This window comes from Lathyrus oleraceus, chromosome 1, assembly GCF_024323335.1.
Source record: "Lathyrus oleraceus cultivar Zhongwan6 chromosome 1, CAAS_Psat_ZW6_1.0, whole genome shotgun sequence".
In the NCBI taxonomy this organism is placed as follows: Eukaryota; Viridiplantae; Streptophyta; class Magnoliopsida; order Fabales; family Fabaceae; genus Lathyrus; species Lathyrus oleraceus.
Window position 1 is genome coordinate 434,647,059 of NC_066579.1, and position 15,250 is coordinate 434,662,308.

General features: G+C 40.4%; 1 protein-coding gene and 1 long non-coding RNA gene across 2 annotated transcripts; both read left to right on the forward strand.

Annotated features, from left to right (window-relative positions):
* The first annotated feature begins 472 nt into the window (after window positions 1-472).
* Window positions 473-1,417, forward strand: LOC127114756 (uncharacterized). Its single transcript, XM_051046658.1, has one exon. The coding sequence runs from the start codon at window positions 473-475 to the stop codon at window positions 1,415-1,417; it is 945 nt and encodes a 314-aa protein (XP_050902615.1).
* A 12,370-nt stretch (window positions 1,418-13,787) lies between these two features.
* Window positions 13,788-14,749, forward strand: LOC127115871 (uncharacterized). Its single transcript, XR_007800906.1, has 3 exons — window positions 13,788-14,142; window positions 14,217-14,373; window positions 14,487-14,749. It is a non-coding gene; the product is annotated as an uncharacterized LOC127115871 (long non-coding RNA).
* Window positions 14,750-15,250: the final 501 nt, after the last annotated feature.

Genomic DNA, 15,250 nt, shown 5'->3' on the forward strand with positions numbered 1-15,250 from the left:
GCTTGCTATCAATGTTGAAGAACTTACTTCTAATGAAGAACCCCTTACAAACATTGTTGCGCCTAGTATTGCCAAGAGATTACAAAGACGTAAAGGAAAGACTGTTGTTTTTGAAGACTCTCCCTCCAAGGAAGTGAAGAGAAAAGTTGATGGTTTAAAAGGTACTCCTTCTAGAAGCTCTACGGGAAAATCCCCTGTTGGGCCCACTAGATTATGGAGTAAAGTTGTTACCCTTACTAGAAAGAGGAAAGTTGTCTCTTCTAGTGAATCCGAGTTTGATGTTGAATAGGATGTCCATGACATCGCCCCTATAAAAAGATCTACTAACAAGAAACCTCATGATGCTAGGCCTAAAGCTCCACTGGACAGTGCTTCCTTACATTATGTACAAAATGCAGAATGGTGAAAGTATCAGAGGAAGGTAGCCCTAGAAAGGGAATTGGGGAAGTATGCCCTTAAGTGTAAGGAGGTCATGGAACTGATAGAAGTTGTTGGGCTGATGAAGAATGTCACTCACTTTGGACCTTTCTATGAAAACTTAGTTAAGGAGTTTGTGGTGACTATCCCTGATGGATGTGATGATACAAAGAGTGTTGACTATGGTAAAGTTTATGTGAGAGGAAATGTTGTAACATTCTCCCCAACTATGATTAATAAATTTCTAGGAAGAACAAATGAACCTCGAGCTGAGCTGGAAGTTACTGATGATCAGGTGTGTAAAGAGATCACGACCAAGCAGGTTAAACATTGGTCAAACAAAGGGAAGTTGTTTGCTAGTAACTTGAGTGTAAAATATGCCACCCTTCATAGGATTGTTACTGCCAATTGGGTGCCCACTAACCATACCTCAACAATATTTATTGGTCTTCGTAAATTTATCTATTTTGTTGGTACAAAAAGAGCGTTTGACTTTGGAAATTACATCTTTGAACAAGTGTTGAAACAAGCCTTCTCTACTGCTGTAAAAATGCCCATCTGTTTTCCATCCCTCATTTGTGGAATCATCCTAAATCAACATTCTGGTATCTTGTTACCCATTGACAGTGTGAAGAAAAGGGATTCTCCTTTATCACTCCACTACAAACTCTTTGCAGGAACTCATGTCCTAGACATTGTTATGACATCCTCTCAGGCACCTGGCCCTGTAACATCTAAGAAGAGTGTCATTGCTCAGCTGAAGGAAACTTGTAAAGAGCTAAAGGATTCCATCAGATCTATCACTGCAACAAAGATTAAACTAGAGACATTGATGAAGGCTATGATAGAAGAGAAGAAGAATGAAGTTGTACATAGTGGTGATGTTAATGAAGGGACTGATGATGAAGATTATGCTAGTGAAGATAATGCTAATAATGAGAAAAAAGATGAAGGAGAAGAGTATGCAACAGCTGACTCAGATAGTCAGGAAGATATCTAATTACAGTCTTGTTTTGTTTTGTTTGTTTTCTTTGGTTTTTGGTCTGTGACCAGGATATTTTTTCCCCCTTGTGTGGGATCTTGTACTTTATGAATACGGTTTTATCTTCTTTTGGTTAGATGATTACCTTTGTCAGATTATGGCTAAAAAAGGGGAGTATTGTCTGCGCTAACCACTAACCACTAACCTCTCTTTGCTGAAGGAGTAAGGCGATACAGGTCTGGCTCTGTCTAGGCTGTTGTATTGTGATGTATAGGTATGATGTCAAACTTGATGTTCTGACATCAACATGCTGGTGTGACATCAACTTGATTAAGGAAGTGTTTTGTGTGATGGACTTGAAGTGTTTTTCCATTGCATATGACTCTGATATGTGAGGAACCCTTGAGGGGGAGTCCTGGTTATATGAAACAAGGGCGGTACTGACTCTGACGGTTGTGATGGCATGTATACCCTTGTTATTTGTGTGTTTGATTTTGGTATGTTTGTGTTTCAATCCTATGATGTTATCATGGACTGTGGTACAGATGTGCAGAGTGTACTTGGTTGTTTTAGCCAAAATTTTCCAAAGGGGAAGATTTTTAATTCCTTGTATTTTTTATTGGCAGTAATTTTGGTAAAACAAACTTAGCTGCAACATGTTATACAAGATGTCCTAACATGTGGTTGTGACATCTTGTCTGAAACAAGTGTTACTCTTGGTAATGTTTGTGTCTAACTGATTCTAGAATATTCGTGGAATATTAAGCATTCCCATGTGGCGTTCATGATTGAGGAGTCAGAGATTCTAATTGTGGTTAACAGATTATGTTTTCTAAATGTTGAGATATTTTAGGAAACTTTTGATTGATAACCTAATGTTGTGCAGCTGGTTCATATGGAGTACAAGGCCCAAATCCAGTTCATTCTATGGCTATATATAGAATGTCTCAAAACCTAATTGAGCACGAAGAAAAGAAGATAGTTGATTGCATTAGGGTTTGAGTGTCTGTATTATTTGTGAGCCTCTCAAATATCCTCCTGGTTGTAAGAATTGTCAAGCACTCATAAGCTTTTAAGCATTGAGTGATTGTGTGTCTGTGAAGTGTGACTTCTGAATTCTTGTAATTGTTTAAGTATCACTGTTGTGATTAAAATGGACGTAAGAAGGGTCTCACACCTAAGAGATTCTTAGGTAAAAGTTAAGTGCGGGTAATGATTAGGGTGTTAATTGTAAATTAGAGATAGTTTGCAGAAGGCCTACAAACTAATACTATTTAGTGAATTTCCTCCTTGGCTTGGTAGCCTCACGATGTAGGTGTTGTTGTACACTGAACTGGGTTAACAACTTTGTGTGTTCTATTATTTTATGTTCCTCTGTATGTAAGTTGTCATGTTATTGATCAGATATCAGTGTCTTGATATCTCATAGGACATCTGATATCTGCATACCATAATTTCAATGACGTTGTAAGGGATGTGGCGTCTATTACAATATACTTCACCTTGATGGTTCTGGTACTCGCCCCTGAGATGAATGTTGTTTTGAGTGAGATGTGGACTTTGACATGCACCTGTTTTTCCAAAAGGCCAACCAGAGACTCTTGGAAATATCCAATGTTATTGGGATTCATTTGGAGCCCCTAAAAGCCCCTCCAGAATAGGAACCCCTAGAAGGAATTCTAGAACAGGATGTCTGCTGAGATGCCAAAGTTGATTAACACTTATTTCACACTACAATTGGCATATTTAATCATCATGACTAGGGGATCATTATTGTGGGGGAGTACACTGATTGTATTTTCTCTCAAAAAGATGATTTTGGGTCATAGTTCCTGCCATAGGCGTTATGAGCTTTTACGAGTACGATGTTTTCAATTAACACCTATTGGGTGTACCTTCTCCGAGATGAGCTAAATTCCCTCCCCCCCCCCCCCCCCTCACTCACACACACACAACCCTCCAACAATGGTGTTGGTGGTTGTTAGATGCCCAAAAGTGCTTATTTGAGCTATCAAATGTGGGCATCTTTCACTCCTTTTTGTTGCTAAAGTGTTCGAAACCGCCTTTGTTTTAGATGAATTGTAATACAATGTTAAACGATCTTGGTACCTTTAACTTGTGTGTTATTGTGCAGGAATTAGGCATGAAATAATAGAAAATGAAGGCACAAGAAAGTTGGCAAAGGGACCAAGAGAAGAAAGCATTCATCAGCATGCTCGCTAGGCAAGTGGTGTAGCGAAGTGCTCGCTAGGCGAGCACCTAGCGAGATGCTAGCGAGCATTGCCAGAATTTTACAGTAGCAAAAGTCAGCAAACTCGCTAGGCAAGCAGCCAGCGAAGGTGGTAGTGAACGTGCCCAGACTTGGTCAAAAGCACAGCCAGCACTTACTCGCTAGGCGAGCCACTAGCGAGCTCCCAGCGAGCAATTCCAGTAGCAAAACCATCCAAACTCGCTGGAGCGAAGGTTGAAGCGTAGGCTTTGCCTAGCGAAGGTTTTGTTCTCCTAGCGAACATACTTTTTGGAACTTAGATATTTCTCTGGGCGCAGGTGCCTCTGGTGCCTATTTTAGGGCTCGCTAGGCGAACCATTCTGCTCGCCTAGCGAGCATGACAGCTCAAACCTCACTTCTATAAGTAGCAGGGGCTACTTTTTGGAACCATACTTTGTACTTTTACTTAGCATTTTTCTTAGATATTTTCCAGCATTGCTCTAGAGATATTTTGTAACCTAGAAACCCATTTTTCTTCATCTCTTAACATTATTCTACAAAAAGAAGGTGGATTCCCATCCAATCTCGATTCTTCGACGTGGATGTTGATCAACCTTCAACCGAGACTTGTTTTGCAAGCCACCATGAAAATGAGTGGCTAATTTCTTCATTTTGTCAAGGTTAGATGTAGATGATCATAAGCTTTGTGTGTAAATGGGATGATCTTCATTTGTAAACTCTTTAATGATGAATATATGGTGAAAACTTTGTTTTATCGATAACTCTTTGTGTTGGTTTATGATCGAGAGATGTTTACCAACTCTTTACCTAGGTTTTCATCCAATCTTGTTTGTTAGCTAGAGATAGTAATGAATGATTTTGTTCACCATAAAGTTGAACCAAAAAGTTGTCATTTTGATAGATTGTGTTAGAGATAAACAATGGATCAAAATGGGAAAACCCACAATGTGTGTTAGAGATAAACACATTGGGAGGACTTCGTGAAATAGTTTATCATCTAAAGGAGTTTATGAGTTTTATTTATCGAACATATACATGCAAAGTGATCGTCGAACCCTAACTTTGACAATCTTTCTCAAATAGAAAAACCAAAACTTTCACCGCATTTTCTTACACTTTTATGCAAGCTACCGTGACTAAAACCAAAACCCCTTGTTACTACGAGTTAAGAATTAAAACAACTGTCGAACGGCGGCGATATCTCACAATCCCTGTGGAGACGATAACAAAAACCCGACACCAAAACTACACTCAACAAAATGGCGCCGTTGCCGGGGATTGTGAATTGATATTGCGAGCATCACAATAGTTGTTTAATTTTTAACTTTTGAATTTTTGACTTGTGCTTGTAATTTGTTTGGTTTTGTGTGCAACTTTCGTTTTATACGAGGGCAGGTACCTGAGGACAAACTTCTTTTTGATCCTGAGATCGAAAGAACCGCCAGGAGACTGAATAGCAGAACGAGGCGAAGGAGGCAACAAGCTAGACAACGACAAGAACAAGGAGAAAGTTCTTCTACAACACATCCACCACCTTTCATACCTATCATGGATCAACCACCACAACCACCGCCCATGTCCACACCTTGTGTCAACAGTCCAAGGAATACTGCTCAGTTTTCCAACCACACGAGAAGGCAAGCCGAGATGAAAACGGGAACTCTTAACCTACTATATGGAAGTCCATTCACCGGAATGGACCATGAAGACCCCTTTGCTTTTCTCACCAAATTTTATGAGATAGCATTGGCGGCTGGAGTTGATCAAGCTCAAGAGCTACCGTTGTTCAAAAGATTATTTCCCCACGCTTTGCTCGGCAAAGCAAAAGATTGGTACTTGGATCAAACACCTGCAGTCATGACGGATTGGAACGTGTTGGAAGAGAAGTTCACTGAAAGATTTTTCTCCCACAATCGTTTCATGGAATCCAAAACGGCAATCTCCGTGTTTTCACAAGGGACCAACGAATCATTGAATGAGGCGTGGGAAAGATTCAAATCCATGCTTCAGAAGTGTAAAGGGCATGGTTTTGAGAATTGACTCAAATCCACATTTTCAAAAATGGCCTTCAACCAAATTTAAAAACTTTGTTGGATGCTACTGTCATACGGTGAACTGACTTTAATGTGTTTTTAATCGCAATGTCGCGGTTAGCAAGAGTCGCCACCGACTTTTCTTTTATCCAATAAGGAAAGGTGGAAAAGAACAGGAAAGACCTTAATTTAGATTCTTAGGTTCGGGAGGTACATTATACAAAGGGAAGGTGTTAGCACCCTTTGTATCCATGGTTATCCATGGGCTCTTAATTGCTCAATCATTTATGTTTTTCTAGTTTGAAAAAGTGGTTGAGAGATGTGTAGGAAATGTTTTGAAAAGGAGAATTTAACTTTGTAATGATTCTTGAATGAATGTATACAAAGTGGTTATCTCGTTTAGTTTTGAAAATAGTTTAGAAAAATATAACTCGGCAATGATTCTAGTGCGAATGTATGCCAAGTGGTGATTTTCTAATGGAAGTTTTGAAAGGTGTAAGGTGTGAAAAGTAGTTTTAAATTGTGAATAAGCAATTAAGAGTTATACCTATCCGAGGTCTTTCCGGGCATTTCCTATCCTTATGAGGGTAAAACTGTCCTTACTATTGAGAAGTAAGTATTTTTATCCTTTGGATGTGAAAGGGTCATCGTAGGGTCATCGATTGGTCATTGAAGGCAACAGTTGTGAGGATACCTTAGCATTCGAAGGGACGATCATCATTTAACCGTAGGCTATACCGAAGGGTCATCGAGGGACAAAGGCAACATTCGAGGGACTATGATGATTTAACCGAAGGGTCTTTGCTAAGTGTATCCCCATATTCGCGGGACATGGCCATAATACCGTAATCGTAGGGTAACAAAGAGAGGTCCAAGATCGCATATTAAAAGGCAAAGTTTTACAATTAATTAGATAGCCGTAGTCGATTAAGTAATTAGGTCCATATTAAAATCAGTACATTAAGATCAATTAAGCCATTAGGGTGGATCTTCGCCATGAAATGAATACATTAAAATCAATTGAGTAATTCAGGGTGAATCTCCATAAGGATCTCCCACACATAAAGTCGGATTCCTAGCCGGCCGTTTCCTCGGGAATATGTAAACCTTTGCACAATTCAACACACGAGTTAGAGCATCAAAGTAAAGTACAATTGAAAATTGCACTACAACACAACAGTCATAATCTCAGGCCAAACGATGCAGAATTATAATAAGTCTTGGTTAGATAGACATAAGGCATAATAGAAAAGAAACAAAGCAGCCCCTGTCCCGTTCGCCTCTGCTTCGCCTGGCGAAGGCTCAGCGAATGCTCGCTACGGGCTCGCTTAGCGATGTGCGAGCGAGCGGCCACGGGTTTGGATTTTGACAGCAGCATGACCTCCGAAAACCTGAACTTGTATGGCACTTGACTATAGGAACAGCATGGACAAACATTCATGATATTTAAGCATATTTAAATTCGCATGTGAAATCAAATTACATATTCGAAACTTCAATCATGATGCTTTATGTATATAGCGATTACCGATTAAAAGCATAAAACAATAGTGATGCGCAAACCTGCTTGCAACTAAGCTGCTATGTTGAAGAGACTGATCGCTTTTGGTATCGGCTGGAGTTGGGCGGCGGTAGCTTCGGAACGGAGGAGCGGCCTTCAGGGTTTCTTTATTCGGAACTCTCTACGGTAGCCTCCAGGGTTTCTGTGCCAGGGTTTCCGTCTGTCCTTGTCTCTGTCTTCCTCCGTTTTTCCTCCCTTTTTCGTGACTGAAGCTTGGCTATTTATAATGCTCTTGTTGTGACCTAATGGGCTCAGAATGAAGCCCAGAAATTCTGATATTCGCAAGCTTCGCTAGGCGAAGGAGTTGCTCGCCTAGCGAGCAAGCTATTTTGGGCTTTTACTGGATCTGGCGCTTCGCTGGGGCGAGTGTCATGACGAGGGGTTTGCTAGGCGAAGGAATTGCTCGCCTAGCGAGCAGGCCAATTTGGGCCTTTTCTGGATTGGGCCACTCGTGAGCTGGGCCTTTGTTCTTTTAAGATCAGTGCCTTGCAGAATAAGTCGGAGTGCCTTGAAAAATGCTTTGTAATATCAACGGGCAAATTTTGGGGTATGACAGCTGCCCCTGTTCAATATTCTTGAACCGAGAGAGTAGAATGGTATGTGCACCATTCGTGGTCTGGAGGTGGAAGATTATTGAACACTAAAATGCCCCAAAAATTTGCGCTTGTCAACCAAGAGCTAGTCTTGATGGAGATGGGCTTAAAGATGCCATCCAGGGAATTTGATGATGAGAACTTCAGAGTGCGTCGTACATTAGACGATATCTGAAGACATGGATGTCGTACCGAGTCATACGATAGACCGTATAGTGAGTCATCCATTATGCTATCGACTTCGCTGGGGAGTCAGAGTGTGTTACACGCTGCTGGGGATAAGGGATCAGAATGGATCATACGCTAGACCGCATCTGAATACCAGAGTGAGTTGTTCATTGGGCGGATGACTTCGCTGAGGATGAAAAATCAGAATGGATCGTACGCTAGATTGTCTCTGAGTTGCAGAACGACACCTCCATTAAGCGGGTGATTTCATTGGGGATAGAAGATCAGACCGGATCGTATGCTAGATCGTATCTGAGTTGAAGATCCAAATGGGTCTTATGCTAGACCGTATTGGAGTTGCAGGATGAGTCGTCCGTTAGGCTGTGTCTGATGATGAAAGGGGGTAGTCATATGCTAGACTACACTTCAGAAATGTACCGTTCACTAGGTAGCATCTGAGCAGATGAAGGTCTAACTGGGTCGTATATTAAACCGTATCTGAGCAGAATGAGTCGTCCATTAGGCTGAATCTGACGATGAAAGGGGTAGTCATATGCTAGACTACACTTCAGAAATGTACCTGTCACTAGGTAGCATCTGAGCAGATGAAGGTCTAACTGGGTCGTACATTAAACCGTATCTGAGCAGAATGAGCTGTCCATTAGGCTGAATCTGCTTATAAAAGGGGTAGTCGTACACTAGACTACAATTCAGAAATGTACCTGTCACTAGGTAGCATCTGAGCAGATGAAGGTCTAACTGGGTCGTACATTAAACCGCATCTGAGCAGAACGAGCCGTCCATTAGGCCGAATCTGATTATAAAAGGGGGTAGTCATACACTAGACTACACTTCAGAGCTGAACCATACACTAGGTAGCATCTGAGGAGATGAAGGTCTAAGTTGGTCGTACATTAGACTGTATTTGAGCAGCATCAGAGGACTTGAAGGTCTAACTTGGTCGTACATTAGACTGTATTTGAGCAGCATCAGAGGACTTGAAGGTCTAACTTGGTCGTACATTAGACTGTATTTGAGCAGCATCTGAGGACTTGAAGGTCTAACTTGGTCGTACATTAGACTGTATTTGAGTGGCATCAGAGGACTTGAAGGTCTAACTTGGTCGTACATTAGACTGTATTTGAGTGGTGTCTGAGGACTTGAAGGTCTAACTTGGTCGTACATTAGACTGTATTTGAGTGGTTGAAGGTCAGAAGGTCAGAATGGATCGCACGCTAGATCGTATCTGAGTTGTTGAAGGTCAGAATGGATCGTACGCTAGATCGTATCTGAGTTGTTGAAGGTCAGAATGGATCGTACGCTAGATCGTATCTGAGTTGAAGGAGTCATATGTTGGGCTGAATCAGAACGAACCGTACGCTAGGCTGAATCTGATAGTATTTGTGTATGCTGTATTTGCGATAAATGTCTGGGATGAGCTTATAAATGCCATCATTAGGAGGATGTTAGAATGAATGTTGACATGGAGTATATCTGAAAGATGTATCTGAAGAAGAAAGTAGTCGTACGCTAGACTACACCTCGGAATGTACCATATGCTAGGCAGTATCTGAGGGATATAGTTGAATCTTGAATGTAATTGATAAAGATGTCTGTCTGAATGGGCCTTTGTTTTGACCGTATCAAGAGGATGATTAACCTGAAAAATAAAGTTAGCTTCATGCCATGTCATGATGCATGAGATGCAAATGTTGTATGCATGCGTGTGCTGTGAAATGATGTAATGAGTGAATTATGCGTCTGGAATAAATGAGAGCATTGTATACATGTATATGTTATGAAATGACGTAATGTATATGATGCGGAATGAAAATTGTATGTAGGTATGTGATGTGAAATGATGTAATGAATGCACTATGTGTCTGAAACGTTCTTCCAGGGGACTCTACTGGGGAAATAAATCTCAGTCTTCTGGTCGGAGATATTTGTATTGATGACCCTTCCTTAGCTAGGGGTATTTGACTTTTATCTGATGGCAGAGATATTCAACAGAGCCTGGCTGGGGTAGAAGAGATGACCAGTCTAGTGATGCCAATTTCTTCTGGGGAATAATTGGCGTTGTCGGGGAATCGAATTAGCAACGGATTCATTGGGAAGCGTGATTAGACCTTCTCCTCGATCCTGAAGTCGTGTAGTAATTGCTATTACTATTCTAGGCATGCATTTTTGGTAAACCTTGATCATATTCAAATGCATAAATCAATTCAAATTAAATCAATGGACGTTTACGCAAACAAAACAGAAAAGTGAAACGAAACCATCTTTTTGGAAATGAAATTGTATTGATTTTGAAAGAGGGCCTGTAAACAGGCAATTTGTGTACAAGGAGACAGAAATCCTAGTGAGAGGAAATCGTCAAGAAAACAAAGAGAAAGTTATGCAGAAAAGGTCCTATTGATTTTAATTCCACTACTGTCATTATGTCTTCAAGCGTCTCATCTCCTGTTGTCGGATAGAAGTGATTGGCTTGTTCAGTCCTTGGAACTTGGTTGAAGCTGACTGAGAACGGGACATAGTCTTACGCTTTAATCCCTAATTTTTGCCTGGACCTCCTTTTCAGGTTTTCAGTCCACCAGGATACCCTTTTTTGCCCAAGCCGCCTTTTCAGGTTTTCGACTTGCCGGGTGTACGTTTTTATATGTTTATCCCTAATTTTTGCCCGAACCCTTTTGGTTCGCCGGGATGCCCTTACTTTTGCCTAGATACGTCGACCTAGCGGGTCTCTTTTATGCGTAGTATTTTCTAACTATGTCCGCGTTCACAGGTGTCGCATTACGCGAAAAACCGGCGGGAAAACAAGAACAACAGAGTCGCCACCGTGCGTTATTTATCCCGAAAGAGGGAAAGGAAACGCTCAGAGTAAACCTGGAAAAAGCATGGTCTCGCGACCAAAGAGAATGGGATCGGGAGTCGGTTATGCGAAGGGAAGGTATTAGCACCCCTACGCATTCGTCGTACTCGACGGGATCCACGCACAATAGGAAGGAAAATGGTTGCTAAAACACTGCTCACACACATCTATACAGGCTGGAAGAGACACAAGAAAACGGACAAGACTGACTCGGCAGGACATCGCGTCCTGGGCCTACTTAGTCTATCAAGCCTAGACATCAGAGTCAAAGTAGTTCGGACCGGGGAAACGACACATGCTCGCTAGGATGTCGCATCCTATGCATACGTATCTCCTTTGGACGAAGGAGAATCAGAGCATTCGTAGCTCGGCTAACACGCACACAAAACAAACACAGGCAAAGGCAAACGTGGAGCCTGAATGCCAATCACTGGGCTTACATCAGCATCCGAACCAAAACACACACCAAAAAGGAAAACGAGGAGCCTGAATGCCAATCACTGGGCTTACATCAGCATCCGAACCAAAACACACGCACACTGGAACCCGAATGCCACTCGATGGACTTACATCAGCTTCCAAGCACACAACAAGACACAGGATGTGGAATGCCAATCGCTGGGCTTACATCCACCTCCTAACACCAACACAGGAAGAAGAAGGGTCTCGATTGCAACTAGGGCAAGAGAAAGGGGAGGTCTCAATCACAACGAGGGCGAGAGAAAAGAATTAGTGTTAGTTGTTAGTCAAACTCGACAAGACATCGCATCTCGTGCCTACGTATCTCATCTGGACATGAGAATCAGAGTTGCTGTAGTTCGGCTAAACTATTCTTGTTGGTTTGTGTTTTTTAGGTGGACAACGTCACTACGCAATCTACCGGATGCTCGACCTTTGGAGACTTACTCGCCTGTAGTAGAAGGAGTGGACGTATCCTTACGAGGGGATAATGTTTGTTTGTGTTTTAGGAAAGCTCAAGCAAGAAAGGAAGTCCTATACGAAGGAACCGTGCTACCTTAATTGACATGCAAACGAGACTACGCGGAGTCTAGCAAACCTAGGGGATACAATCACACCACACAAACATATACAACATGAAATAAACACACCAACAAGGGGCTCAAACATCAGGGTTAGGCTTTAGTCGAGGGGTCATATCAACCTCAACAAACAAGCCTCTGTATCGGGGTAAGGTTAGCTCTTAACCTTGCCATTGAGGGGCTAAGGTGAAGCTGATGAAAGGTGAGTGAAGATGAGACTTCACAGCTCTTATCCCTGGTCAGGGAGAGCTTCAGACAAAAGAGCGTGGGTTCAGAATGTGGGAACCCTTCTACGCTCAAGACTCTGACACAACTGTACATTGTACAAGATCTTGGGTTTGTGTCCCAATGCATCAACACAGTGGTGTGAGCAGAGGGACGACTCAACAGAATAGTGGGAGATAGATTGCATATCTCTTTGATCCACCAATTGCCTCATTGAGGCCTTTACCTGCTTGGCACAAAAGTAAACAATCACAAACATCGCCTCTTAAGGAGGACTTCAGACAGGTGCCTGGCCAAGTAACAGGCCAGGTCTTCCAGACTACATGGAGTAAGGAAATCATACCTCAGTGCAAATTGCTTAGCAAGCAAAGCAAAGCAATATTAGCAACTAATGCACCTGAAATCAATCAAATATCATCAGTATACTAATCACACAACTACACAGCAAATGGTTTACAATTAGCTATAAACAGACGAACACAATCCAATGCACCAAAGTGCAAGCAATTAAGGCTCAAACTCAAATGTAAAATCCTGCAAAACAAAGTCAAAATTAGCTATACACAAGTCACAAGTCAACTCCAATGAAAGCACATCATCAAGCATAGGCCATTTGTGCTATTAACCTGAAATACAACTCAAAAGTGAGATCACAAAGCCAAAACAGAAACTAAAATTCAACATGAAGCTCAATTAATCAAGTAATAACGTCCTAAAATTAAGGGAGCATGCAAGATTGAATTATTTCTAAGCCTAGGGGTAGAATAGTCATTTCACAGTTAGGGAGTAATATTGAATTAAATTTCTATTTACGAAAGTAAGTTCTATTTAAAGTCAATTAGAACTAAACTAAATTTAATATTTCTAAACTATTTCTAATATTTCTTTTTAATATTTTTTTTTTAACATTTTTTAATTAACTCTAAAGTTCTAAAACTATTATTTCTAAAAATTATTCTAATTCTAATAATCTAATTAACTAACTCTAAAATCTAATTACCTAAACCAGTAGCCTAAATTTAATATTGCTAATTAATTTCTAAAATCTATTAAATCCTATTTAAGACTTTATTCTAATATTCTAATTCTAATTTGACAACTAATTAAAATGGTTTCCAAATTCTAAAATTAATTTCTAATTGTCCTAAACAAACTCTAATCCTAATTTTCCTAATTAATTTCTACAGTTATTGTATTTCTAAAAAACATTTCTAGTACTAATCCACCTAATTGACTCTGAAGTTAATCCTAATACTAATGTATTCAATGTAACAGTCCTAAGATTAATTTCTAATTATTATTTAATTCTAATTCTGATTCTACAATTACTCAAGCAATATTCTAAAATCATTATTAAAAAAACTATTCCTAGCATTACTCTAACTATATCCTATCAATCCTACTTATTACTAATTATTCTAAATAACACCTAATCCTCTAATTACGCTAGTTACAAACTTAATTAACCTAATTATATACTAATTGATACTCTAATTAAACCAAAAACAGTTAGAATTCAACAAAAAAACTTGGAAGAAAACCTGAATTGGACTTTTGATCTGTGGGGGTGTAGTAGGAAAACGCACGGGCCTTGGACTCAAACGGCCACAGTTGAATGGAGAGAGTCCATGTACAACCTTCACGTAAGCTCAAATTGGACAGGGGAAAAGCACTTATTCAGAGAAGCTCTTGTGACGCGTTTGGATTCTTGGATTCCGGCGCCTTCAACCACTGCGTTCACGAGGATTTAGCACAAGCCGGGAGAAACGATCAACTCCAACACAACAATGCGTTATCCTTCTCACAGAATTGACTTCAACGATTATTACGATTCAAGGATTCAAGAACTCGCGGTGTTAAGCAATCCACCATGGTTCGCGATATTCGATCTTTATTGATAGTTCAGATACTCGAAGATCCGCGATTCATCTCACTCCATTATTGTATGTGCGGATGGAAGAAAAACCACATCGAAATCGGATCGGAAAAACTTACCAGATTAAAGCTCCAATTACAATTAGGTACGAATCTTCCTCTTTCTCTGTTTCGGTTCCTTCTACTGCTTCTTCAATTATCGGTTTCTTTCTGATTGTAGCTTCTCACCAATTCCGTTACGAGTTGCGAGCTTCTACGGATTTTGTTGAAGGTTCTTGGTGGATGATGAAGGCCTCGCTCGCATCTCCGCTTTGAGATGAAGACGAAGACGTAATACCGGTATTGCCGATCGAAATGAAGAAGAAGTCTCTTGGATCGTGAGTTTCCGATTATTCCGATCTCTTCTGGATTTCTCTTTTCTATTATTTCTTCTTTTTTCTTCTGCTTATCACTTCCGAGAAAGGAGATAATTGCTGCAGAATTGTTGCAGGATCTTTGGCGGTTCGGTTGTGATGATGATAAATTAATGTGGAAGAATTGAAGAGTGAAGATTGGAAGCGGTTGAAGGTTTCGGTGGACGGAGATTACGGTTACGGTTACGGATTCGTAGTGGTTGAAGGCTTGGCTATGGAGTTTTGGAGTTTTTGATGAAGGTGATTGTGAATTGAAAAAAAACGGTTACGGTTACGGTGGTTGAAGGTTTTGGTTGAATGATTGGAAGAGTTTGTGATGAAGTTTGGAAGAAGAAGATTGGGAGCGAGGAAGAAATGAGATTGAGTCTGATATGTGGAAAAATCTGGAAGTGTAGTGAGGTGAAGGTTTTTGATTTTTTTTAGAGTTATGAGATTAAGATTAGAAGAAAATTCTGTTATTTGGTTGTGAAATTTTTCTGTTATTACGCAGGTATGGAATTGCATTCCCAGCTTGGCTTGTGCACTTTTTCTTATGTTGGCTCGCTCGGAGCAACTTTTTGCTTGTGTATTTTGCAGGTTTTTTGTATCGGCTTATGCGGCTTGAAATCTCATTTGCTGTTATGTTTTGCAGTTTGAATAGCAGCTTGAAGTGTAGCTTGGTTTTGATGCCTTGGCTTGGCTTGGCAGTTATTGTGCAGGATTTTGTTTTTGGATTTATGCAGAATTTTATAGCAGAATTTTTATATGCATTTTATGCAAAATTTTTGATGTGTTGCTGAATTTTGATGTGTTGCTGTTAAATGCAATGCAGAATTTTTAATGCAGAATTTTGTTAAATGCA